Raw genomic sequence first — 27,715 nt, 5'->3', positions numbered from 1 at the left:
GGCCTTCATCACGGAGGTATTGATCTCTCTCTTGCGGGCGACACACCGCCATCGTGTGACATTGCTGGTACCCTTCTTCACGGAGGCATTGATCTCTCTCTTGCGGGAGACACACCGCCATCGTGTGACATTGTTGGTTGCCTTCATCACGGAGGTATTGATCTGTGTCTTGCGGACGACACACCGCCATCGTGTGACATTGTTGGTGGCCTTCATCACGGAGTATTGATCTGTGTCTTGCGGGCGACACACCGCCATCGTGAGACATTGCTGGTGGCCTTCATCACGGAGATATTGATCTGTGTCTTGCGGGCGACACACCGCCATCGTGTGACAGTGTTGGTAACCTTCACCACGGAGGTACTGATCTGTCTCTTGTGGGCGACACACCGCCATCGTGACATTGCTGGTGACCTTCATCACGGAGATATTGATCTGTGTCTTTCGGGCTACACACCGCCATCGTGTGACATTGCTGGTGGCCTTCACCACGGAGGTATTGATATCTCTCTTGCGGGCGACACACCACCATCGTGTGACATTGCTTGCGACTTCATCACGGAGGTATTGATCTGTGTCTTGCGGGCGACACACCGCCATCGTGTGACATTGCTGGTGGCCTTCATCACGGAGGTATTGATCTGTGTCTTGCGGGCGACACACCGCCATCGTGTGACATTGCTGGTGGCCTTCATCACGAAGATATTGATCTGTGTTTTGCGGGCGACTCACTGCTATCGTGTGACATTTCTAGTGATCTTCATCACGGCAAGTCGCCATATGACCTATAGTTGTGTCGGTTCAACGTTAGACCCAACGAAGTAAATAATTCATCACGGCTCTTGAGGGCGACACAGCGCCATCGTGCGACATTACTGGTGACGTTCATCACGGAGGTATTCATTTTGTGTTTAGTTTTTTTTTAATTCTATTTTTTTTTTTCTTCACAAGTTAGTTTTGGGAAAATGAATGAGCTACCCATCTCTGTTACCTTGACCTTGTTGCATCGTGCTTTACATCAAAATATTTTGTTGCGGTAGGAAATCAAGGGAAATTAATAATGATTAAAGCGTATATTATTCTGTAACTGTTGTATCCCTTTGATGGAAGCGGGAAAAATTGATATATCAAATTTAGAAGTGATGAAGAAAGGAGTTATATAAAACAAAGTGGCTACAGAAAATGAATGCAAAAAGTGGGTATCGTATCACCTGGGAGTTCTGAATAATGGGGGCAAGAAATGCGTTTGCTAGGAAGTTTGATGCTCGTATCGCATGGCTTCACCCGCTCAGGCCAGAATCCTGAACAAAAGTAACTTCGTTTACATGTATCACAGACCTCATTTCTCATCATGTGACCATCACCATGAGGGTACTAGAGAACGGACACCGGTTTTCCTCTCAACACTGCACTTTATAAGCAAGGGAACTACTAGAACCAATTTTCACGAGTTTGGTTTGATCCATTAACAAGGGAGCGATCCCATTTTATGCACATTAACCCTACCTATTATTTGATTTAATGTAAAAATGTAACACCCCGAAATCATCTAATGTATTTGGAATGCGTTGTCGGCTGGTGATGTAAATGACTTTAAGTTTGCAGTTAAATTGCAGTTAAAATAATAACCTGTTAAATGAATAGCAGGGCTTTATGTTGATTTATTGGTAACTTTCTTTTGATAAAATCATAAAACGAAAATAACGTGGGAATTTGCGTTAAAATAATACATCCATTTAAGAATAAGGCGAAAAATGACAATACATTTATGTACACAATAAACAGATCTCTTAAATCGTATACGTAAGCTATATAGATTATCTTGCTGAATGAATGATCAAACGTACATATATATACAGTAGAATTTAACCACTGGTTTATCGGAAGATTTACATTTTGTATTGAATTTATGGTAACGACCCTTGGTGTCCAATATCCTGTACATGTGTGAAGGTAAATACGTTTTTTATTATTTAAACAACTTTTAATCTGAAATTGAAAGTCAGTTTTACGCATTTTCCCTTGTTTTAATGCAACCCTGCATTTATTTGATATATTGGGGGATTAAACTAACGTTGCAACGGAAGTGCAAAATCCGGTGTGAGGTTACTTTTTGTCCATAGTAACGCGACTCCATTTTCATAGCGACGAGACGGTAGCTTGTTAGTGGAAGGATTTCTTTTTCGTGAGTAAAATTTTAATTAGATACATTTGATTACGTTTTAATTATATCTCATTATAATTTGAAATATTCATGTTATGTATTTTACGATCGATCTTGTGCTCAAATTTCTTAAATATTGGATAAAATTTAAATGACTTCTTGACATAGGTATCGATGACATAGGGGGATTTAAATGACCAAGATAAAAGCTAAATGGACTTTCAACGCAAACAGTTCTCCTTATAAGCGATTTAAAAGGTTATTTGAGAGTATTTTCAAGTATCATGAAACCGAATTACTCGATTTTTCTCAAAAGAAATTAAAAAGAAGTGTTTAACCGGAAAAACCTTCAAAATTGAAGAAACAAATATTTAAGTAGATTCTAAGTTCCATTAGATCTAGATTTGTTTTTATGTTCAATATATACTTCTTTCACATTTTGTTAAGTACTTAATGAAACGAAACGTAGGTGGCAACTCTATCATTACAATTTAGGTTAGAGGCCCCCCGTTGCCGAGTGGTTAAAGTCACTGAGTTCAAATTACTTGTCCCATACCAATGTAGGTTAGAGCCTCACTCGGGACGTTGAATTATTCACGTAAGGAAGCTCTCCAGTTGGCTTACGGAAGGTGGGTGGTTGAAATAATGCACTGAAGGGCACCTGGGGTCTTCCTCCACATTAAAGCTGAAAAGTCGCCAATATGACTTCTAGTTGTGTCGGTGCGACGGCCAACAAAAACAGATCTAGCAATATAGGTGAACGTTAAATGGAATTCGAGGTTCTAAGTTTTTAGGCTGTTTGTAGCCTGTTTTATAACTATCTCTGTTTAGTTCTGAACAGAGTAAGTAAGTATATTTCTGTTTAAAGTTCTAAAATGTCCACATATCATGTAAATGGCATTACATACAGTCCTTTTCAGAGGTGTTGGTCTTTTAAATATAACCAGCAACAATGATCTCAATACCGGTACCGTAAATTGTTATCTTGATATATTTTTAACCTGTTTTTTAGTTAAAAGTCTCAAAATATTCCTACTAATGGATATTTAAACGCCAACAAGCCGAATTCTTTTTTTTTTTTTTTAAGAACGGTTTTCACAATCTTTCATGATGTGTAACAATACAACATATACCATACCCCTTTGCGTCTGATTACAACTATTTAGCACGAATATATAAATGTTTAAAACACTTTCAGCATAGTAAACTGTAAATTCAGTACGGCTTTAAGTATTATTGAATGGCCGGAATGCTCTAAGTTTGCCACTGTTCACAATAGAAAAACGTAATGATTTATTTCATGTGCCCCGCTACAATATTTACACAGCGTATTTGTTATAAATTTGCGTCTTTTTATTGTGCTGTTCACAAATGTATGAAAAATAAATTTCTTTAGCCTTTCAGACAATTCTGTGTCAAATGTCTACAGACTAAAGTTTATTACTTTGAATGAATGTTTTATCAGTTTAAAGTTGATTGTGCGGACAAAGGCAACATAATGCAGTTTATTGAAAAAGTTAGTCAGGTCTATAGACCTCTTACAATAAAAATGTGTTTGTCTGATTCAAAAGGAGGAAAGCAGTGTTTATATCCTAGCACCAATAAGTATAGAAATAGTATGTCAGGTCGTAAAATTATCGTCTGATAAGGCTTAATTAGGTTTACGTCATAGATGTTAAACGAATAAAAATGAATTTATGCAGGGTAGTATTCCAGCATAATTATATACCTTAATGACTTAGAACATCTGTTTCTGCTAGCAGGTGATTAGAGAACACTTGAGTGAGTTACTGACGCCTTAACTAAATTGACGTAATGACGTTGTTACTGACGTACTAACGTCCACGCATCTGTTACGCAATCCAAGTTCTAATATGCAAAATACATTTTTTTAATTTCATTATCTTTGTTACATTTGTTTTAGATATTCAAATAATTAAAATAATCACATGATCATCTGTTTGTAGGAAATTATCTGAAAAGCTCTTTAAAAGGCAGTTTATTTGATATACAAGCGCGCTCAATAATTTCGTCTTATGAACACAGTTTGTATTAACGCCTTTCCATGGAGAACCTGGCGTCTACAGGAATGTTATCTTCTTGCCCAAATAAATAGGACACACCATTTATCAAGCTCTCACTGAAAGTTGTAATCTCTTCAAGTTCATTAATAAATTTCACTAACAAGTTCGTATTAGACCTGTATGAGTCCGATTGATTCGTAATTGAAAATGGTTTAAAGGCACAACGCGATTTTATGTTTAAGCCATGGCAACGTTGTCATGACAAATTACATCGGAATTACTGGCGTTTGTGGCGGTCGAACATTTTCATGTATGAAAGGAAATACATTTTGTATTAGTTTTCGGATTTTTCTATGTTTATTCATGATACTTTTTCTTTAAATAAAAAACAAGCTGCATATGCATATTTTGTTTAAACTAGTAAAGTTGTTACAAATTTCAACCAAATATTTCCTGGAACATCCAAGAATGTAAATCATGTTTTAAATTTCAATACTCGTATTTTTAATCTAAAATCTCGTGAGAATGATGTTTTTTGACTTATCTTAGCATTTTGAAACCAAAGTTACTCATTCCACTAAATAAGTTACTACCAGTTAAAACATTTTGCATACTGACATATGGTTGACCTCTTCATGCGATTGAAAATGCATAGACAGATTTTTGGCTCGTTGACCAATTTTTGCCCTAAGTCTGGTCGAATTCTATTGTAGAAAGAGTTGAGATAATATTTATTGCGAATATGTTTGCATGATTTAATTTATAATCAATAATTCCTCTTATATGGATTATTCTTTAGTCTGTTTAGTGTTGAAAATTGGTTAAATATTGTTTTAAATTATGTTTTATTCATTTTTATGCCTTCTAAAGGGGAATGGTATATTATAGACAAAGTTGATTGTCTTTTTACTTGTTATAATGCGGATACTTAGTTTGTTTTGTTAAGACATGTGGTCAAATTGTAACCATGTGTTGGATTTTAATGTTGTCTTGGAAACGATGAATAATTTATACCGGGGTATTGAACGTTTTAGTTCAGTAAATATGTTAAATACAACTGTGTTGAATAATTTAACCATTTTATGCACCAGTCAAGCATTGGAAAGTCATATATTCAACTTATATTTATAACAATATAAATCATTCATCATAATTACAAATAATTTTTAAAATAGCACCCTCTTTCTGATGGTCCAACCGTTAGCTCACATTGCTACATACGGACTAATCCGTCAAGACAAACCTTAGCGTCAACGTCAACTCTGGCAAAGCGTATTTCAGTTTTAATACGTTGACGCAAAATAAACAACAAAACTCAAGAATAAGAGCTTTTCATGTCCGAATTCTTTCATCTGCATATGATCTGTTGCAATTCCCACTTCGGGATGTATCGATCTTAGCTAATATATTTCATTTATTTACTTAACTAATAAATTATAAAGTGTGCGTTTAAGATAAGATTACATTGTAAATAACTACACCATGAAACATAATATGGATATCAATTATGGATGAAATATCTGTCTATTTTTCTTAATGGAGATTGGGTATGAAACATGCCTCGTAACACATGATTCGTTCAGCTGAAATATCCGTAATCATTCTCTAAATAATTAATTAGTTGACCTTAGAAACAGACTTTCAGTGTTTTAGAACATAACTCCTGTATTTCTCCATTAATGTACATGTTGTGTAGCAACAGTATAAAACTTGTTGAGTGCTTGAATCGATTATACCGAGTTTTAGATCAGCACTTTACCACCGGGTAGTACCTCATGTTGGGTCAGGGTGGATGGGGATTTTTTTCTCGTAAAAAAGTAGATCCTGATTAACTTTACGAGCATACACCTTTTTATCTTTTTAAACACAATTTCATTAAATTCGTGAACCAGTCGGTTTTATGTAGTGAATTTGTGGGTGAAATTTTATTGTCTTATAATAATACATGCGTGTTTGTTTTCCTTACTAAAATTGTGCTGGAAAATGATTTTGCAGAGCCATACATTAAAAAGGATTGAAAATGAAAGGAAAAACACCAGATATGACCATGGAAACATTTCGAAATTTTGACTGCTTCTCTGCAAATTTAGGGTGGATGCAGTCTTCGGCATGAAATAAATGGTTTTGGCCGTGACAAAAAAAAAAAAAATTCTGACTGTTTTCATTTAAGTAAGATCTTGTTACATGCTTGCTCATGGTTACTGTAGCTGCCGGTCAGGGAAAAACGAAATCTAACATAACATACTCGTGACACTGAAGTATCTATATATATAAAATTTAAAGAAATTCAGTATTTAGACAGTTTACCCAAGTCGGCGATTGTTCTTTTTTTTTACTGAGGAGGACTTCCTGCAAAGGAATATCTTTCTGAAAATATCAGTAAATAGAACCGTCCAGTATCTATATTCGTTGTTTTTGTTTCCCAATTTTGGTCAGGTTTTATAAAGTCAAATACGCATAAAATATGTCCATACTATTTTTATTGTTTCTGGTCAGATATAGTCTTACTGGTATACAGAGCTCATGTTCAATGAGTGTCGAGACCGCTTGCGCATTTTTCCATTTGTATTTATATAAGGTTACTTTATGACCCATTTAACTTTTAAAAAATCTGCAATTCTGTCACACGGTGAATGCTATATTGCACTTTAAATACAGCAAGACTGTTTCAGTATTATGTTAGAAGTTGCGTGACATAGGCCTGTTAGATCGTTTTGTCGAAGTTTCAGATAAATATCTAATTACCTTTCTTATCAGTGCTGGTATGTTCTTTGCACACTTTAAATCAATTACAACATCACTAAGCAATTTGTACAACATACTCAAAAAGAGAGAGAAAAAATCTTTATACAGTTAACCTCTTAAAACATACTCTTTGTGACTTTCAATGGTGAATGTTGTACTTTTTTCATTACGACAAATTTTATAATTTGCACTTTCATCTTCATATGTTTATATTCATCTTGTTTGTCATGTATTTAATTTCAATGAAAAGAGTTCTTTAGTACAGAAATCGTCTCAATGGCTGTTCTGAAAGGACTCTAAGCAATCTTAAGTTTTCAACTTCTAATGGCTCATGAATATGTTAAAGCATTTATTGATTAAAATGTTTAATGCTATTTTCTGTATTAAATTTGTCTATGTCATCACATCTTTTAATAATGTCTGTATTTGAATCAAAGAATCGGTTAACAGTTGTTCACTTCACCCTAATGAAGGCACTCATTTTTATGACAAATTGTTTAGTTTTCGAACTAATAGTGTTTTAAAGTTTGATAATGTAGCTGCTAGTAGTGTACTACTAGCTATTTGTTGTTAAGTTAAGCTAGGGAACTAGCTTTCTAAATGATAAAAGCAAACACGTGCACCCACAAAATAATATTTTAAATCTACTGTAATGACTACATGTTGATAATTAGGTTGTCTTTGTTTTTAAACTAATGAAGGGTGTAAAAGCAGGTCTCTATTAATTGAAATGGTTTAATTTCAATGCACAAAAAAGTAGAATTGTGTTACAATGCCTGGTGTCGCATAACGGATAGATTTACTTCGGCGCTATTACACTTTATACAGAAATAAGATAATGAAATTATGTTCAAATAACTAATATATTATTTACAGTATGATCATGTTTCGTATAGAACAATGCTTCATCTATACAAGTATTGTAATACTTTAAACAACCAGAGTTATTGAAATCATTCAGAACGTGTCCGGTTGCCAAGTCGTATTCGAGTGTCTTAACTCGAGTGTATTCATTACGCTATTTGAGTTAAACAAGACTTGTTGAAATTTTAATAGTGTTTCAATCGGTTATTGGTTATAAATCATTATAACTGTAGACATTTGGGTATCAATTTCTCATTGAATATAAGTATATAAGACTACAAGACAACTTATATAATACGTATGACATAATTAAGACACTTGGCAACTTGACTTGGTAAAAGAGAAACATATTTTAATACTTGCTGGTTGCAGTATAATACATATTAATATGTGAATGCATTTAGAGTGAAATATGATAACTATTTGGAAAAAAACTGCTTTCATGTTGTTTTTTTTTTTCTCAGTGAAACTGTAGTAAGGTCTTCAACCGCTGCCAATCTGTTTCGTTCAAAACAAGTTTACAGATACTGAATTTCACAGCGTTGGTCTACGGATCGCGGGGTCGTGAGTTCGATCCTCGGGCGGGGCGTATGTTCTCCGTGACTATTTGATAAACGACATTGTGTCCGAAATCACTAGTCCTCCACCTCTGGTTCATGTGGGGAAGTTGGCAGTTACGTGCGGAGAACACCTTCGGGCACCTTATTAACCCTTACCATGCTAAATTTCTATAATAAACTTGTTTATCTTCCAATTTGGACAGTACCAGGGTGTTTACCAAACAGATACTAACTGAATTGAGAACAGTGCAGATCATGATCTACACTGGTCTCGAAGGCATGATAAGGGTTAAAAAAAAAAACATTCGCAAGCTTTCTTTTTTCAAACAGCAGAGAATTTTTCGAAACTGTGGAACACTTTGTATATGCTGTAATGTACTTATTGTTGAAGTAAAAGTTCATTTAGAAGTCAGCTGCATTAAAATAATTAAGCCGTCTTCTTTACAGAATTAATGTATATTTAACGTTTTATGCTGTAGTTTTAATTATAGTGCGATCGATATAATAGCAGGTTTGATTTGTACATAAATTGTCAAGCAACTTAAAGGGGTTCAAGTGAGACTGAAATTTGAACCTGCACATCGCTATTAAAGTAATTGAAACGAAATTATTCATCGTTTGATCGATTTCTTAAATTGAAAATGAATTTATCATTATAATATTTAGATGCTACTGTGAAACAGAAATATATTTCCAAGTAATATTTGATGTTATCGGAATCATGTACTATTTTAAATAATTTCCAGGAACCTTCCTGCATTTTAGTTTCTCTATACATTGTAACTTATTGAGAAAGGAGTCAAATCGGTTTCTTAAATTGATAAATGAGACCTTAGTATTAGATAATCCTATAACGAATTGTAAAATATTGGTTTAAGAAATGCCAAGTGGCAAATTAAAAAGTTAAGACGACCCTTTATCCTTTTCACAACCAAGAATGACATAACTATATCATTGAAACTTTTGATAAAACTCTACACAGACAATCCGCTAACTGATCATACAAGCCACTTTAAGGCTATATTTACCGATCTTAATGCTTTAACCAACCAACTCTAATTCCGTTTTATATTTTATTAAGTGACAGGTGTAAATACCTATAAAACATACTTAAAACGAAAATGTAAATACTTAAACATGCTACCGCTACTGCACAAAACATTTTAATCGAACTGAAACAAACTGGTTCTTAATCATGAGAACCAAATTCCGCTGTCTTATCAAGAATGGACAGAAAACGCGCGTTACGAAAAAGGCCACCTTTATTTTAATTAGCTGGATATTTTTGCTTCTATTTTTCTTTAAATGTCTCTATAAGGGGATGGATTGTAGGTCCCAATGATAGGGCTTGGTAATGTTGTACTCGCAATAAGGCCAAAATCTAAGCGATTTTTTGTCATTTGCTTTCTCTATTTTGACTTAGTTATTGCAACCGTTTTTCTGAATTGTTTTATTCCATTGAAGTATCTTTTGTAGCATGTATGCAACATATATTTGTGAAAAAAAGCTTAATGTAGGTAGCGATTGTTATCACCAGTGGGACAATAGTTCAGTGAAATGTCTGTATAACTTCAGTGTAAAAGATTGGCATCTGATTAATAGCAAAAATATTCATTACATGTATTTTAATTTGATTGTCGGTTACCAGAAACTTACCAATGTATACTACGGCATTGTTCAACGCTTGTTTCAGCTCGATAAATTGTAACAGTATTTATTACCCATTCTCTTTTGTTTCCCATTCATAATTTATACCTACAAACTTTTCAAAAGTAAATGTCGAAAAATAAATATAACGGGCTTTGTTCGATCTGTAGCATGGATTGACAAATAACCGATAAAAGCGCTGGAGTTCCAGGGGGGGAATACTGATACATACCTTTCATAGCGCTCTTTTTTTATTTCAGAAAGTCAGTGCATAAATAAACAATAAATCAGGCAGAAATCATGAAATGAACAATAAATCATTGTATATTTTTAAGGAATGAGTATTTGTGGGCGATATTTACCCTAACGATAATCGAACAAGTAAATTTCATAAAAAAACACAATACCAATTCGGATTTGAACAATGATAAGGCATGCCAGTATTCTATTGTTATTGCCGACGATGAAAGCCGATTAATGTCATGAATTTTATATAACAACGAGTTCTATGAATATTTAATACCTTGTTGCGGGTGATATAAACCAAGTTTAAGAAATCAAAATGAACTTTAGTTCATGGTTACGATAAGTATTTGACATTCAAGTTCATGAGAGGTTATTCACTAAGCGTTTTGTTTGAACGAATTTTAAACTTTCATTTTCATTCTCTTCATTTTTCTTGAACACAAAGGTTGCTTTCTTCTCCATTTTTTATCACATTTAGTCTGGCAGACCTTGCTATCGTCTAAAGGCTTGACACAATTCATTTCTTTACGGAACACTGGACTTTAGTTAATATTGATTACAGATGTAGACCATTGGAGCTGTTTGTGTCAGAATTCTGTGATAAATTATTCATAAAACAGATATAAAATGGATACTCTTCTTTCAGGACGTCAAAGCGGAAGTTGCCATCATCACGTGACAGTTACTTAGAAACGTGTCTGATAACGTCGCCAACATCTTTACAACTGCTACAGACAGCGTTCACTTAGAAAATTAGGAAATATAACCACTAAATAGTTGTTTTAGGATCTAATTCGGGGTCAGAGTCCCTTCCTGGATACAACATGAGTCACAAGTAAGAACATGTCTTTATTTTAGACGCTTAAACGTAAATTACAAAACTTTTTACCGGTCCATTGTGACGTGACGCATTCAGGATGCGATATCTACTTGTGTACATTTCTGAATATTAAGATTTTGCTCCGTTATTTGTTGAAATAATTTGCGCTATAAATGTATTTATCTAAAAAAAGCATTTAGCACTTTAGACCCGTCTGTATTACTCTCATTGTTTGATCCTTTCCAGGTTTTTTTTCGTGCGCCATTTTATAGACCTCAATGGTTGGTAGCTGGATATTGTTAAGATGTCTGCAGCAATAATGTCAGTTTTATGGTTAGAATCCTTGTGTAAATACACAACACGTTTTTAGCATTTTATATGTAGATTTCTACATTACAGCTGGGTTGTCCTCATCGACCCATTTCATTTATTGTTTTATTTTACACTTCAGAACTACTCAGTGTTTTAGGCATGAAGTTATTTGAAAAAAGAAAGATGTATTTTCCCTGTGCTAAATTCTGGACCAAAAAATGTTGAAAACAATTTTTTTCTGAATTTTATGCATACATTTTTTTTATTTTAGTTTGTACTAATTTATTTACTTGGAAATGTTGCTTTTATGCTAACTAAGATACCCTTAAAATTTTATAAAAAAATAAACATAAAAGGGTCAAATTAAAATTTTGAAGTGTTTTTGTGTCCAAAGTAAATGGGATTTAAAATGGACCCCCACCCCTCAAAGTCGCTTTTGACAATTATTTCTGAACAAATCATTTTGAAATTTAGAATTTTGAGAGTTCTTGTTACCACCCTTGGAATTCTGTAGAATGATGTCACTACATCATGTATGGTATTGTCTTAGATTAAAAGTGAAATCACGGAAAATCCGTGCAACTGAAAGGATGGATCAAATAGTAAAAGTGATATCTTCCACATAACACTACACGAATATAAAATGCACCACAATTCACAGTATATAAACTATTAATGGCACGCAAGAGCTAGGTAGGCTAAAGTTTCCATGTTTTGTGTGCTTGTACTGTGTTAGTTTGAACAGCTATGCTGTATGCTTTATTAATATTTGGATGTACATGAGGCCTATATGCTTGACGTCTCCACTAAGTAATATTAGTTATGAAAGTATTTCGCCAGACTACTTGTTTTCTTATTACACAGGACTTTCTTTTTAACAGCTGCACACCCAAACCACAATTGTTTGTCTTTTATTTATTTTAGTTGACTGCCTTCTCGGTTTGTCATGTTTCGATTTTACTGCACCGCCTGCAAATGTGATTTGAATATAAGTTTTAGTCTATGAAATAAATTTTATTAATATAATTTGATTATTATCAAAAGAAAGTCCCGTGTATAGTCTAATCTATGAATAAATTAGGCACTGTAGCTACGGAAATGTATTTCACGTGCTCTTCGTTTATTTGAATGTATAGGGGACGCAGTGTTACCAGGTACAGTATATATAACTACTAGACCTTTATAACGGACACGGACAATGTAATCGTACTATGTACTATGGTCAAAGTCTGGGGAATTACTCAAAACACAAAAATTGAAACACGTAACCACAGGGATTTGTTTTATTTTTAAGACATTAATCTTAATGTTTTCGCCAAGTTATCAAGGCACAGCGTATCTTTATAATTCTTGGCAGTGTTATCCTCTGCTGCGAATAAATCTTGTCTCCAAGTGGAACACAGACTTTATATCTACATATACATCTGATGATAAAATATCATGTTCAGTTTAATACCAGTAATTTTATTTACTGTCTGCCATTTGATAAAATACCTTTTTTCAATTTTGTAAATTTTTGAGAATTATTTTACCAGTCTATCAGCAAGCAACGCAATTAAAACAAATTTCATCGTAGTGACAAAATTACATTCTGAACTAAATTCATTGGACGGTAGCTGTTTCTTTTATAGGTAAAAAAATTCTGACCGCAACTCAAATTGCCCATGGCTAGGTCTCTTCACTCAAATAAGTATAGTTTATGGCAGAACATTATGTATTAATTTAGATACAGGACTTTGACCCAAACAGCTGTAATGCAATCACAAGCTGTTTTCTTTATAACCATGTTTCTTCTCAATTTTGGTAACAATATGTCATTCCAAACTTTAGTTATTGACCGAAAACCTTTGTTTCTATTTTCAGTAACAAACAAGTTGAAATTAGCTGCAGTTACCCCATGTATGGAAAGCTACCTATAATCAAAGTTTTATCGTAATATCTCTTTGTTATTTACAGAACTGCAGTAATTGAGCTAAATCAATTTAAGCGAATGAGGATGGCTATTTTGAACCCACGCCGACGTCGGTTTTTCGATGTTGCTCTTTGCTCTCGGGTCAAAGATGGCCACCTTCTAAATTTCCCTATAATCATTAAACCTCATAATTTGTAAGAGTGTTGGTTAAATGTTTAGGTCAACCTCCTCAATGCCTTCGTAACTACAGTCCCTATAATCAAAAAGAATCATTTCTTAAGGAGGTAGGTTACCTTGTTACAAGGGTAAATTCAAATTAGTTGAACCGCAGCATTCTTTTGTATTTCGTGTAATATGAAGCTTTAACTGCTACAATCTCAATTTCGTTTGTCTCTGTCCCTTCAAGTTAAATTTTTATCCAGGTTTGAAGAACATGACCCTCCAAAGGTATTTCATATTGAAAGAAGAAGGAAAATACGGATATTTAACACTTTTCAGTGTATTTTTGTTTCATCGATATCCGTAGAAGTCTGCATAATTGATAATTTTACTATTATGCACGTTAGCTTTCTAATATAAGCTTAAAATGTATATGTCGCGGGGCTCGTGTTTCCATGGTAACGCATTTTCTCTCATTTTTAAACAACTATGTATAAAAATAGGGGTTTTCGACGGTCTCAGTGCTATTCTGTTAATGACCAACATGGAATATTTGGGTAATATTATTAGCAAAATACTAAGCACTTTACATGGTAACCTGTTTTTCTTAAAGTTCAAAGTAACCATGGCAACAGAGATGTTTAAAATAGCTTATATCTTGCTTTTTGTCCTAATTTTTTATAAAAGTATTGAATAAGATTATCTTTCTAGTTGATGTAGCTTTAAAACATATTATTTCTAACGTAAGTTATATTTTCGTGTTATTTGCATTTATTTAAACAAATTTCACAGCTTAGAATACTTACAGCAATACCCCTCGTCTGGAATTTTTCATGGAAAAATCGTTCAGCATGCTGCTTTTATTCTCATGGATATTGTTGAAATGAAAATAAAAAGCCGAAGCTGTGTTTCCTAAATAGACCAGTGTCAACGCTTTTAAATTTTACATTTAGATACATAGGTCACGGGCTTCGTTTCCATGGTAACATCAATTAAATTCAAGAAACCACAATTTTCTACTGAAATTGCAACAATTTTAGATCTTAGTTTTAGTACATAAGTATCAAATTATCAACGAAACCTGAAAAATAGGTATTAGAAATCAAACTGCTAGATTTTTTATTTGAAAATGGCCGTAACAAGTAACCTTTCACCCAACTATATTCCAAATAACATTGCTTATCATCATCCATTTTCTTACATTCCGCATAACATTTCAATATATCTACATAAAAGAAGCAAAATATTGATTATTATTCAGAGCAAAAGACTCGTAAACAATATTTCAGCAAATAATGGTTATTTGAAAATAGTTAAAGTAAAGAAAATGCACAGAATTACGTACTTTCAAGATAAAAGCTATTTATTTTGCGCGGTAACTGACACGTAACGTCATGACGTCAATGACGTCATTTTAAGGCAACATTGTTTTGAAGCGTTTCTGCGGCAATTTTTTCATTATTTCTGCATTATTAAACCATAAAGCATCAGATCGAAGACAGGTTCATTATTAATTTTCAGAAGAATGAATATACAGACACATTTAGTTTGTCGTAAACGCCGTCGTAAATCGTCACGTTAGCTTCCGGTTGGACATGCGCACATACAAATATGAAGGTAACCTACCTCCTTAAGGATTGATCTTGATAAAGGGTAAATATCTCATATGCTCCAACTCTTTATGTCTGTACAAACGGCAATGGTTTCATCTCAAAAGTGTAAATAGACAAGTAAGAACAAACAGTAAAAACAAAGAAAAATATCAAACAGGGAATGCCACGCACCAAAAGCGCAGCCTCTTCAAAACGAAGTAAACCACATTATTTATTTTGTAATAAAGTAAGCTTTTAAAATAGATAGGTACTATTTAGAACGAAATATACTGCAAAACTTAACTTTCGTTTTTAACAGACTCTATATCACTACCCAAAAGTACTAACGTAAAACAGTAAACCTCTGAAAATCGACCTTCATAAATGTAAGTTACAGTTCTTTACGATTAGAACTATATCGCACGTTTAATTGAAATAAGGTTCCAAATTGTTACAGAAAGTAGTCTTTTTTTTACTACTTAGAGCCTCCTCGGAAGTATCATTAACATTTTCCTCAACTAACCTTACTACCCATCAAAAGTACGTAGATCCGGTGTTTTCAGGCCGTCTTATAGCTGATATTCTTTCTAAGTATCCTTTTACCTCAATCCCACTGACTCTTACACCCTGACCACCAAAACATGAGACAACAAATAAATAAGTTTTATGTTCTTCTAATATTTTAGTATTCTCCCAAACACACCCAGACCCTTAAACCTCCCTATTACACTCGTATACCAACCGTCAGTTATTTTTGTAATTTCTATTCATATTCCTTTCTTTTTCAATTCCTTGTGTATCTTTTAATTATTTTAGAATATCCCATCCTTTTTTAAACAATTACAAATACGTCAAAGGTCAGCGTTTTTTGTAAGAATATACAGCATGCAACTTTGCAGGGTTAAACTTTCCCTCTACAGAATTTTTTAAAAAAGCGCTATAATTATGATTATACATATTCTCAATACACACTTTTAAAGTACAACAAGTTACCATGATTCTTAAAACATGTTTGAGAAAACCCCCCAAATTTGACCGAAGTACAGAGTACGTTTACATTTACATGTCCATGTCCGTGTCCGTGATAAAGGTCTACTAATAGATCTCTGATATACTCTAGCAGTACACACGCATTTTTCGTCTAAACAAATTAAAGCTAGAAATTATTCAAAACAACTTCTGGTTATGATATGGTAGCAACATACAGGCATCATTTGGTAATTGGTAGTTTGAATTACGCACGGCCGTAGCTGTAGATCGATGCAAAATCCATACACACCTAGCTTGTTTAGAAACGCTCCTTATAAACGAAGATGCATTTTTAGCTGAATACCTGTGTCATTTCTCTCTTCTTTTCGCTTTTACTTTAATAAGATTATCATTTTTGTCTAAATCAAACATCTTTTTAAAGAAATATACGAATTGTATCAGTTATTTACATTTGTGATCATGTCAAACTACAACATTTCCATAGTGTCTTGTTTTATCTTAAACGAACTAATTTCTTACCGCATGTATTTTCGAGCATGTAACAATTCTCTGTTACAACTTAACATTTCATTAACAAGCCAAATATCGTTAATTGCGAGTTAAAAGAATATTTATATACACGTGATACACGTGACATTCACGTGGTGCAACGTTTACATGGTTTCTGCTGCAGTCCACAGTGCAGCAGGCTAGGATAATGCAGAATCTGCCTTTACTGAACATGGAGTTAATTGATGCAGTTTTTTGCATGTTCGATGCATATTTACTAGTCATTCATTAAAAGCGCCGAGACATCTTGAACCACATTTTTATTGGCCTTGCCTTGAAAAGCAAAATATAAGCATTGATCAGCTCATGTTTTTTCGTTAAGCCACTTTTCCTGCTTTACTTCGGACACAGGATTCTTGTAGAGTAGATTTTGCTGAACTGTTCCCAAATGGTTTTCTGTACTTGTGACATCAGTTATCGAAAAAAGAAAAAAATACCCTTTTTATCAAAATTGAATATCCGTGAAATATCAACTTGTACTTGGGTGGATAATTATATTAAGGGGAACTAAACACGAGACTAGCAACGATTGTACTGGGTATCACTCAGCAACTTTACACCAGTAGTTTTTTATTGTAATTTATTTCATCTACAAATTGACAATAAAAAGTGCGTCAGTTTATATGATAGAATACATTAAATATAAGATTTAATTCTATATAAAAAATTGTTTTCGTAACATATAGTTGTATTTAGATTTTTTTAGAAATCATGAACAAATCTGGGATATTTGTTCGTCAAAGTGAATCATCGAACTATCTTTCACCGATTGAACACCAAATATATGATGTTCATGAGTGGCATGGCCACACGTGAAAATGTAAAATATGGTGTTCATGAGTGAAAGATATTTTGATCTTACATGTAAAACAAACACATTTTCTCATTATTTCATGTTTTCTCCTATTGGATCTAGCTTATTTTATTAATTATTATGAGGAATTTACAGATGTCATTAGAATATATACTGATGTATTTTCAATATTTCACTAAACAATGTGTAGTAAAATCATCATGAAAGTTAACATGTATTTGAGCCGTGCCATGAGAAAACCAACATAATGGCTTTGCGACCGGCATGGATCCAGACCAGCCTGCGCATCCGCGCAGACTGGTCAGGATCCATGCTGTTCGCTTTTAAAGCCTACTGCAATTAGAGAAACCGTTAGCGAACAGCATGGATCCTGACCAGACTGCGCGGATGCGCAGGCTGGTCTGGATCCATGCTTGTCGCAAAGCCACTATGTTGGTTTTCTCATGGCACGGCTCATTTATATTAAACTCATGATTAATTCAGAGTGCATGCTCGTGCATTTCCGCAACACTTGAAAGATATTTATCATTTACCTGATAACACCAGCCGACCGATAAGATCGTTTCCATTTATAGTTTTAGAAATAAAATAAATAAAGAATAATTATTGACAGACCTTACATCGTATTTCCAAATGATGTGAAACTGTCACAATCTGCTGTTTGTACTGAACTTTATAATTGATTAGGAACTGGATAGTCGCATGCAGTGAGCAAAAGTGCTTGCAAAATTAATTCGAGTTTAATGATCGCGTTTCCCAGGTGAAAATCAGAAATGCTACCTGTGTAAATATGCCCTTTTAACACGCAGACATGTTTTATATCAGATTACAAGCCAGAGTGGAAATGTCTAAATTTCATTTTGGTGAATTTGAATTCAATAAAAAAAGAACTTAAACGACCTAAAGAACTTAAAATGTTTCTGTTACAGAAGACTGTTTTGTAGTCTTGATGTAGAACATATATTAAATGATATATTCTTGCCGATGTAATAATTGTATTTTGCAATTACAAAATAGGTTTTTATTTCAAAAATTGCTTTTGAAGATTGGAAGTATTTTAATTCACTGTATTTATTTATCATTTTCATTTGTTTTGTTTGTATGCCTCATGCTAAATAAGATTTCCATCGCATATTTCTCTAGAGTATTGTTGCAATGAGTTAGCAGGAGTTTATCATCATCATGAACATCATCATCATCATCATCATCATCATCATCATTATTAGGATATCTATTAACATGATTCGTAGCAATGTTACTTATACTGAGTTAATGGAATTGAAATAGAATTCAAATGTATCAAGTAACGAAATGTCACACAAGTCTCAAAACTAGCACAGGAGTGAATCCTGATCGAGGTTCTTTTTTGTATGACATAACAAAGATTGTGTTAAATTTTACATCCAGATCTTTCAGAAAATTACATATATCGCTTTATAAAGCTAATTAAATATGGGAAATTGTATTGAAAATAAAACAAAACAAAGATAAAACGTAAAACTTTACTTTTCATTTTACAGTATTTTAAAAGAAAAGGAAGCCTTAACTGGCAATAATTCTCTCACTTTATAAGCATTACACATTTCTTCTGTTTCAGACTGGCATACTACGACAGTCCGGCCATAGTCCGTTCAAGGAGCGCCACCCCACTCACACCGGAAATGTCTAAAATACTGCCATACGTGTCCGACAAAACTATTTCACGACATCTAGGTTACGCCGGAAGATCAATGGACCTCGGCCACGCTAAGAATTACTTTAATCCTGCCAGGTACTATTGTAAATATGCCAATATCCAAGTGCACCCATAATATGTATTTTCCGCGACTATGTTTTTACTGTAGTGTATAATGATCATAATATAAATCAAGCCTTACAAGTATGATATCTGATTAAGTTTTGTGTTAACAAACACAAATCTGTTTATATTCTGATTTTAGTTAGATCTATGTGCATTCATGTTAAAGATATATATACAGTGATAATACATGAATATATCTGGAAATATTGATACTTTAATGTGGCGAAGTTGGCAGTAAAATGTGGAGAAGTTAACTCGAAACAAACAAACAAACAAACAAAAAACGTTCATAAGAAAATTTGTTCGAAAACTTTCAGAAACACAATCTACTCCCGCTACACACCAAATGACTGGGGTCTCTCAAACTCGATGAACTACAGTCTGTCAGACAAAGAGCGCGCTTTCGGCGAGCGTCTGCGAGCTGATGCTTGGAGAGCCATGAAGGAGACAGACGCCAGAACCAGAAACAGGCAGAATGACGTCACCAAAAAATTAGGTAGGAGTTCTACGCATTGTGCATTGATGTGTCTGTGAAAATACTTAAATTTACCGAAAGGACAGATGCATATTTTGCATTTTAAGTTAAAACAAAACAGCAATGAACGACTCGAGGTTTTGCCTTCTTTCGTTTTGCAGCCGCCAGTGATAACATTTGATAATCTTAAGTTTTCATCACATTTTATTACAATCAGATGTAATCAGGATTTTTTTTCAAATAAAATTGATGTCAATAATGTCAAATGTATTATTGTATTTTTGAGACTACTGATAGGAAAGGCAATCACAGAGTTTACAGGAAATGACGTCATTTTAAATGCACTATTTTTCATGTTGCCGGACTCATTTTGTTTCAGGGGAACGTGTTCAGGACATTTCGTTCTGGAAATCAGAACTTCTTAATGAAATCAACAGTATAGAAACAGAATATGGGAATTTAGAGGTATTCCAAATGAATGACTCCCAGTGTCGGTAATCACGTGACGTTCAGTAGCAACATCCTCTAATTTCTGCGCATCATTCTTACATGTTTACTAAACTAGCATGCATGCATTTTTTACTTGCTCCTAACAAAGACTTTGAGATCATAACGTGTGCAGTAATTCTAGCTTGAGTCATTTCAATCTAGATCCTTTATTTTGTCTGACATCCAACATTGAAATATAAAATCAAATGCTCAGACGTAGCCTACATATATTTTGCCAACATTCTACAAGTAGGTCTGTTATTTAAACAATGCTTATCCACAACAACAACAAAACTGGACTAGATGAGCGGTGATCTCAGGGTACTTGTTATGAGAAAATACTATATCTAAGGTTATAAAACTGAGTTTGGAGTCCAGTATTAGAAGAATGTAACTTTGTCATTTGACGATTTTCAAATTTTGCTTGGAAACAACCAATGAAATGCCTCCAAAACCCAGCTTTAGAACCTCGACAATTGGTTTATACCAAGGAGCATGTCTATCTGCCCTATTGTTTTCCTCAGGCGAACGTGTTTATGACATCGCATTTTGGAAGAGCGAACTTAACATGGAAATCAACTCCCTAGCAACCGAGATTGAAAATTTGAAGGTAAATGTTTGCCACGTGACATTCAGAAAATATCGTTGATTTCCTTGATAAATATCGTTGGCAAACATTTTGCTGAAACAATACATTTAGTTTTAAAATTCGTAAAATGCGATGCAATTCTGGAATGTATACTATCTTATATAGTTATTATAGATCAAAGAACATATACAATACACAGAGAGGTTCTTCTTATATAATTTACTAAGTAGTGCGTGATCATTTCTTTATGTCACAGATTCAGTTAACAATCTTATCTCAGTGTCATTGTGTTTTTGCTCTGCTTGCCTAGAATAAACATCTCGCAATGTACCAGTTGTTAATTAGATTGCAATTCTTGGCTATGTCGCTGTGTGTTATCAACTAATCTTATGTTCGTATTTGTTGTTTACACTTAAACCTAAAGATCCAAAAGCCAAACTATATGTCAACTCTAGTTTGCAACCTCCTTTTGTCGTTTGTCCAATAATTGTCAGTCTGCCCTCTACCATATATGTACCAGATCCAGGCTCCTTTCCCAGAATGCTTTTCAATAGTACTTTTATATATAGACTGTACAGACACATAGACGATCTGCACATTTGCTTTTCAGTAGTTTTTATTTTCATTTATATGTAGAAATGCACAGTGTCAAAATCTGACGATTAGTTTAAGAAAGAATATGTGGTGAAGGAACACCATGGCATTTAACTTTCAGTAGATTAGTCCAGTCTCAAATCTGAGCACTGCTTATATAAGATGTCTTTATTTTTATAAGAATATTCAATGTAGAAAGTTTGCAGCTGCACATAGCATATCAACTTGAATTGAAAAAAGCCACTCTTTAAATCTTAAAATGGAATTCATGACTTATAGAATGTTTCGTATATTTCTATACATGCCCCATGAACGATGAATGAATTTCTCATAGAACTATTAAAGGACTTTTCATATTAAAATGAATAAATAAGCATGGCCAAAAAGTGCCCCACTTGTTTTAATGTGTACATATATTCCGCTTTCAATCGCAGATACTCGCATATCTATCAACATGTTGCATGGTATACACGTTTTCATTGCAAATGTTGCTATTTAGGAATACCGTCGCACCTGTGAGAAAGCCCTGTCAGACACAGCCAACCCACTACATATAGCCGAGGAGTGTTTGATGCACAGAGAAAAGAGACAAGGAATTGATCTTGTCAACGACGATGTTGAGAAATCACTCGTCAGAGTAAGTATATAATATATATTTCAGAAAATAATCTGTCACATCTAGACAGAAATATACTAGTAAACATTATCATGTGGTTTCCTCGTTTATGCATAAGATGCCAAGTTTTAGAGCATTATTGTCGAAAAATCGTTATATGTATTACTTTTTCTTTTATTGCTGCTGTTGAACAGTTGTTAAATACATTACTCATTCTTTCATTGCTCTTTTTCTGTTTGCTTTTAAAGCACAGCCGTCGACTGCAGAAATTCCTTTGCGTTGTAATTGAAATAACCATTTTTACTGTCTGTGTCTTCTTTGATATGAATCTTCTTTACATTTTTATCGTTTAATTTTGCTTTTGTGACTATTCATCAACCTTGAACCACACTCATTAGCAGAATCAGTAGTCCTCACTCAGTTTCTTTGCCAAATGACCTATTATAAGTGTACATACCATCATCCTCTTCATTATCATAATAATTATCATTTTTATCATCATCATCGTCGTCGTCGTCGTTGTCGTCATCATCATTATTCTGAAATCACTTCATCGACTTCGGCGCCGTCAGAACTATGAATATCAACATAAACCGCTTGTGTATATATATGCGTGCTCAATAAGATTTCTCTCAACATTCCAGGAGGTGAACGTGATCAAGAAATGTCAAGCTAAAATGAAGAGAGTTTTGGACAAAGCTTCCGTCCAACTAAAGTAATATTTTCTGTCGCTCATTTTTAGTAATAAAAATATTATAATTAAACTGAGGAGACGATATTATTGGCATATTTACGTTGAATTCATTAGAAGCAATGGAACTCTCGGAAAAGAATTACATGTACATGTAGTTTGAATAAATTTCAATTCACTTGTGACACTCGTATCATACCAAAATTTGGAAAATGAAATATCTCTTTGATAAGAATTGTTTAAATATTCAATCTGATTTAAAATACACTTTTTCTGCTTTTATTCTTTTACTTTTTAATTATTTTAACAAAGCTTTTGTCTCTTTCCAGGATGGACCGTGCTGCCCAGCACACACTTGAGATCGACGCCAAGGACAAACATCACGCGCAAGGCCTTGACGACCGTATCCAGTCCTACAGAAACGGGTCAGCCGGCACTGGCTACTACCCAGGCATCGAAAGTATTGATAACACGTATGTATACACTATTATTTCATGTGGTTACTAGTATTTAGTTTCGTGCATTAAGTTCTGCATGTTTCAAATATTTCACCGCCATCTTCAGTGGTTGCGTCACCCTAGAAGAGTATACGCGTATAATATATATAATAGTATACTATTCGGCAGTTGTCTTTTTACTGATTTAGGATAGTAATAAAGAGTTATACATGTACAACAATCAAATATAGATCTAATAAAATAGTCAACTAATTTGTACCTAAATAATGCGCTTTCATGTTTCTGTAGCTGTTATCAAGGCTTCAAGTTGATATTCAGGAATATAAATAGAATATTTGTATTTTCCAGAATCACCATTCCAGAATCTTGGGCAAGATACACACAGGAAAACATCGCTAGATCACAGAAAGAACGTGCATGTTCCGAGCGTTTACGGGGAGAGATTGACAGCACACTCCGTGCATGTGCAAACGACATGTGGAACATGTTCAACACAGTGAATAACGCCTTTAACACGAGAATACGCGAGACTACAGATGCAAGAAATAAACTTCAGGCTCATCTCCAGAGAGTAAGTACACGATTTTTTAAAATTAAATCCAGGTTCTTCAACACAGTATGCAAGGAAAACATGCAACAAGGCTAGCCACTGCGTTTGCATATATCATGGAAGGAATCATACTACTAAAGTTTTCTTTTAGAGTTGGGTGTTCTACTTTTCAGATATCGTAAATAAGTCCCAGTAACAACTTTTCGAAGAGAAGAAACCCCAGTCTGTACCGAGAATCGAACCCCGGGCGTCGTAATCCGCAGGCGGATACTCTAACCACGGCGCTGGAGGGTTTACACAACAGCAAAGCGGTCAGAAGTGATCTATATACCTACAACTACTACATATCTCTCCTCTCTAACACTGAAGGACCAGACATCAACTGAACCTCTTATCAGTTTCTAGCCTGAGGCATCAACTGAACTTATTATCAGTTTCTAGCCTCGTCCAAATGTATGAGTCGGTCAATCATCCTCGTTGCCATTGTAGTTTTTTTCGGGTAGAAAATACCCCAGTTTCTTAGGAGGATCGAACCCGGGACTCGTGATTTATAGGCGGATACCCTAACTTAGTAGCTGAAGGGTTAACCAAACATCAAGGCTGTTGGAAGTGGTCTATATACCTAGAACCACTACATAACTATCCTTTTAAGTTCTAGATACTATTTCTATTTACTAGTATACCGTATTGCACTAGCATCGTTTAACACCATAACAAGTTGACCGATGATAAATGGTTTCAGTTACTGCAAAGAAATGAATAACAGAATCGAAACTGGCCGTTTCTCGTGGAATCTCATATCACTGGGACCAATTCTTCTGGTATATAGACGCTAAAATATGTCCTTATTCTTAAACTGATCTCATTTTGCTTTCATGAAATTTGGGGAGATTCACTTGATGTTCTTATGGGACTTTCAGATATGTTTAATTTCATGGATCTTTGGTAACTGTTTACCATTCCAAATTATTTCTTTTCACTTCGTAAGGGCATTTTTTGTTGAAGCTTTTAAAACGGGTTGTTAATTGTGTTATTATTCAGACTATGGCGGAGATCTTCGACATGGAGAAGAATATCGAGTTATTACGAAAGGCTATTCAAGACAAGGAGGCACCAATGAAGGTGTCACAGTCACGTCTGGACGAGAGAACGAGACGTATCAACGTAGAGCTCTGTAACGATCCAGTCATGAAATCGTGAGTACTTGGACATATATTCTAGATAACACAACCGCTACAATGACTTTGAAACGGGTTAAATGAAACAGTAACAATATTATATATAGAGGTACATTTGCATACAGAAACAGCAAAAATTAAGAGCATTTTTGATACCGAGGTATCTGGGTATGAAGTTTGATGTAAATGTTTTAAAGTTGTGACAGAGTTTGACTTTTTTTGTTCATGTAACTGTCACAAAATTTAGCTACTAGCCTATACAAAATGTCACGACTATATCAGGTAGATTATAAGTTACATGCAAAATATCACGACAAGAGATTACGAGTTAAAACATAATTACATGCACAGCAACTTACTTACTATACTTGAAAAAATATGTTTAGAAGGTATTTTATTCTCATTTCTTGTGTTTCCAGTCTGCAACGTGAAGTTAGCGAGATCAGAGAATCAGTGCGTATACTCAAAGAGCGTCTGAAGGCCTCAGAGTTGAGTTTGGCGCGCTTGATGAAAACAAAGGCAACCTTGGAACACGACATCTCGGTCAAGGAGAACAGTCTAAGAATAGATTCACAGTATTGCATGGGCATGCGCAAAGGATTCCCAATGGATCCAAAAGTTGGACCAATTTTCCAAATGCCTACTTGCTAGGGGACTTTAAACTTTAGACTTTTTTGTTAAACCATTCTAATTGAACACTTTATTCAATAAAGAAATATCATGCTGCATACCACATTTAGTGCGTGTGATTATTAAACTATTACCAAAAGAGTTGTATTAAGAATATGAAGTGATTGTAGGAATTTTGTCAACATTTAAAGCCAACTTATTATAGTGCTATAAAGTTGTTATCAAACTGCATTTTAAAGTCGCCCATACGCTCGATATTTTTTATTCTGAAAACACACGAGATGTCACCATCTGAACTATGGTTATGACTCCTATCATGATAGAAATTTGCCAGCCTCGCCTCTTTCATCTTACGCATTTCATGGAGTGCGCCCAAGTTAGGTTTTATAGATCTGAATGTAAATTAATACATTAGTTCATTTGTCCATGTTCGTTGAATTCTTGGAGTGCGGTCATATTAAAACAAATTTCCAACTGCCATGAACAACTACCAGCGTTTTAAAAGTTTGTACATTTTACTATTGTTTGTTTATTCTTTTATCTTGTGCTTAAACCTTTACAAGAATTTGGCAATGCTTACTTAGTAGGCATATTTTTGACCTTCATAACACGCTAGATTTATAAGATAAACTTGTTTGGTTTTTATTATCATTTTTTTTGTATTTTTATTCCCCCTAATATAACATTTCTTAAGCCGCTGTGAAGTTTATATACTGACCAATATTTTATTACAATCAAATTAAATTTTACACAACTATATGGGCAAATCGAATTTAAGACTTTTCTTTGACGGCTACCGAGAGTTGCTGTATTAAGGGGAATACAATGGGTGTGGAATTTCACTCTCTCATGGTTCAAACAGTATTATATTGTTATCTTTTTCCACAATGTTAATTATGTACAGTGTGCTTATTTTTTTCATTTAGTAACTTGTTTTTATATTTCATGTATTTATTTTAGTTTTTTTTTTCATTCGAGTCATAAGCGATAGGTAGCAAATTGGTTCTTCAGCATTGAAGAGCTCGCGATATCTATCAAAAAGGCAAAAGATGAAATGGTTTCTTCTAATCATTCATTTATGATTGAGATAAAGAATCCAACTTTATCATTGCCCAGTACTAGTAAAAGTAGTCAGATTAGATGCTTAGAATAGAAGCAAATTGCTTACAATCAAAACAGTATTTTTCATTCGTCATTCTGGTGTGAAAATGTAATCAAATTGTATTTATAATTATTTTGTGTATATGAGGTAGAGGTCAAATGAATTTTGTTTTCAAAGCTTAATATAAATTATTCCTGTAAATTTTGATATGAAAAGTGTTTGTTTAATCCGAAGCTTACATTGTACTATATATGGTTCAGTATCCTTTTCGAGATTTCCCCTGAATGACTGTCTTTATCAGTATTACCCTAAATAAAGTATTGCTTTTGTCATAATTTAAAGTTATTATCCTGCTAAAGTAGCTTGTTGATGTATTTGCTCAAAACGGCAAGAAAAACATCTTGCCACTATCCAATTCCCTTGTCTGTGATAAGTATAACAGGATGTCCGGAGTCATCAGTGTACGCATGCGTGTTGAGATTTCCGGTCTAAAGGTCTATTAGTTATGTTTGTTATATGTATGTATTTGCATAGATCCACAATTATCAAGGCTTATGTTGTTTGCACAATAAAAATCTTACATATGTGTGAGTTATTTATTCTTTCGTTTACTGTTATATACATATTCTAGTTCCACCAGAAACTTGTCTGTAAAGATACATCTCGCAGCGATGGTCGACTGACGAGCCACTTAAATTGTTGATATATACCAGAATAAAACTTTTTAAAGAAGTCGACCGACATTAAAAGACAGGTTTCTAAAACAAATAATTAAAACTGTTCATAATTATGCACCCCTTCGAAGAAGGAGGGGTATATTGTTTTGCAGATGTCGGTCGGTCGGTATGTAGACCAATCAGTTTCCGGATGATAACTCAAGAATGCTTTGGCTTAGGATCATGAAAGCTGATAGGATAGTTTGTCATAATTAGCAGATGACCCTATTGATTTTGAGATCAGTAGATCAACGTTCAAGGTCACAGTGACCCAGAACAGTGAAACGGTTTCCGGATAACTCAAGAACGCTTGGGCCTAGGATCATGAAAGTTGATAGGATGGTTGGTCATAATCAGCAGATGACCCCTATTGATTTTGAGATCAGTAGATCAAAGGTCAAGGTCACAGTGACCCAGAACAGTGAAAC

General features: G+C 34.1%; 1 protein-coding gene across 4 annotated transcripts; it reads left to right on the top strand.

Annotated features, from left to right (window-relative positions):
* Positions 1-1,817: 1,817 nt before the first annotated feature.
* Positions 1,818-27,155, top strand: LOC123536029 (tektin-3-like). 4 transcript variants are annotated; one of them, XM_045318804.2, is made up of 12 exons: positions 1,818-1,953; positions 10,897-11,085; positions 12,519-12,536; positions 18,996-19,169; positions 19,517-19,695; positions 20,688-20,773; positions 21,846-21,983; positions 22,607-22,677; positions 22,983-23,126; positions 23,460-23,682; positions 24,703-24,857; positions 25,259-27,155. In XM_045318804.2, exons 2-12 carry the CDS (start codon positions 11,075-11,077, stop codon positions 25,488-25,490), a joined length of 1,431 nt encoding a protein of 476 aa, XP_045174739.1. In that variant the 5' UTR covers positions 1,818-1,953; positions 10,897-11,074; the 3' UTR covers positions 25,491-27,155. The 4 variants fall into 4 exon arrangements, with proteins under 4 accessions (XP_045174739.1, XP_045174738.1, XP_045174740.1 ...); XM_045318803.2 differs by lacking the exon at positions 1,818-1,953 and adding an exon at positions 2,035-2,185; XM_045318805.2 differs by lacking the exons at positions 1,818-1,953; positions 20,688-20,773 and adding exons at positions 2,035-2,185; positions 20,054-20,139.
* The last annotated feature ends 560 nt before the right edge of the window (positions 27,156-27,715 follow it).

Source organism: Mercenaria mercenaria, chromosome 17 (assembly GCF_021730395.1).
Source record: "Mercenaria mercenaria strain notata chromosome 17, MADL_Memer_1, whole genome shotgun sequence".
Lineage (NCBI taxonomy): Eukaryota > Metazoa > Mollusca > Bivalvia > Venerida > Veneridae > Mercenaria > Mercenaria mercenaria.
This window is presented reverse-complemented; position numbering and strand designations above follow the sequence as displayed.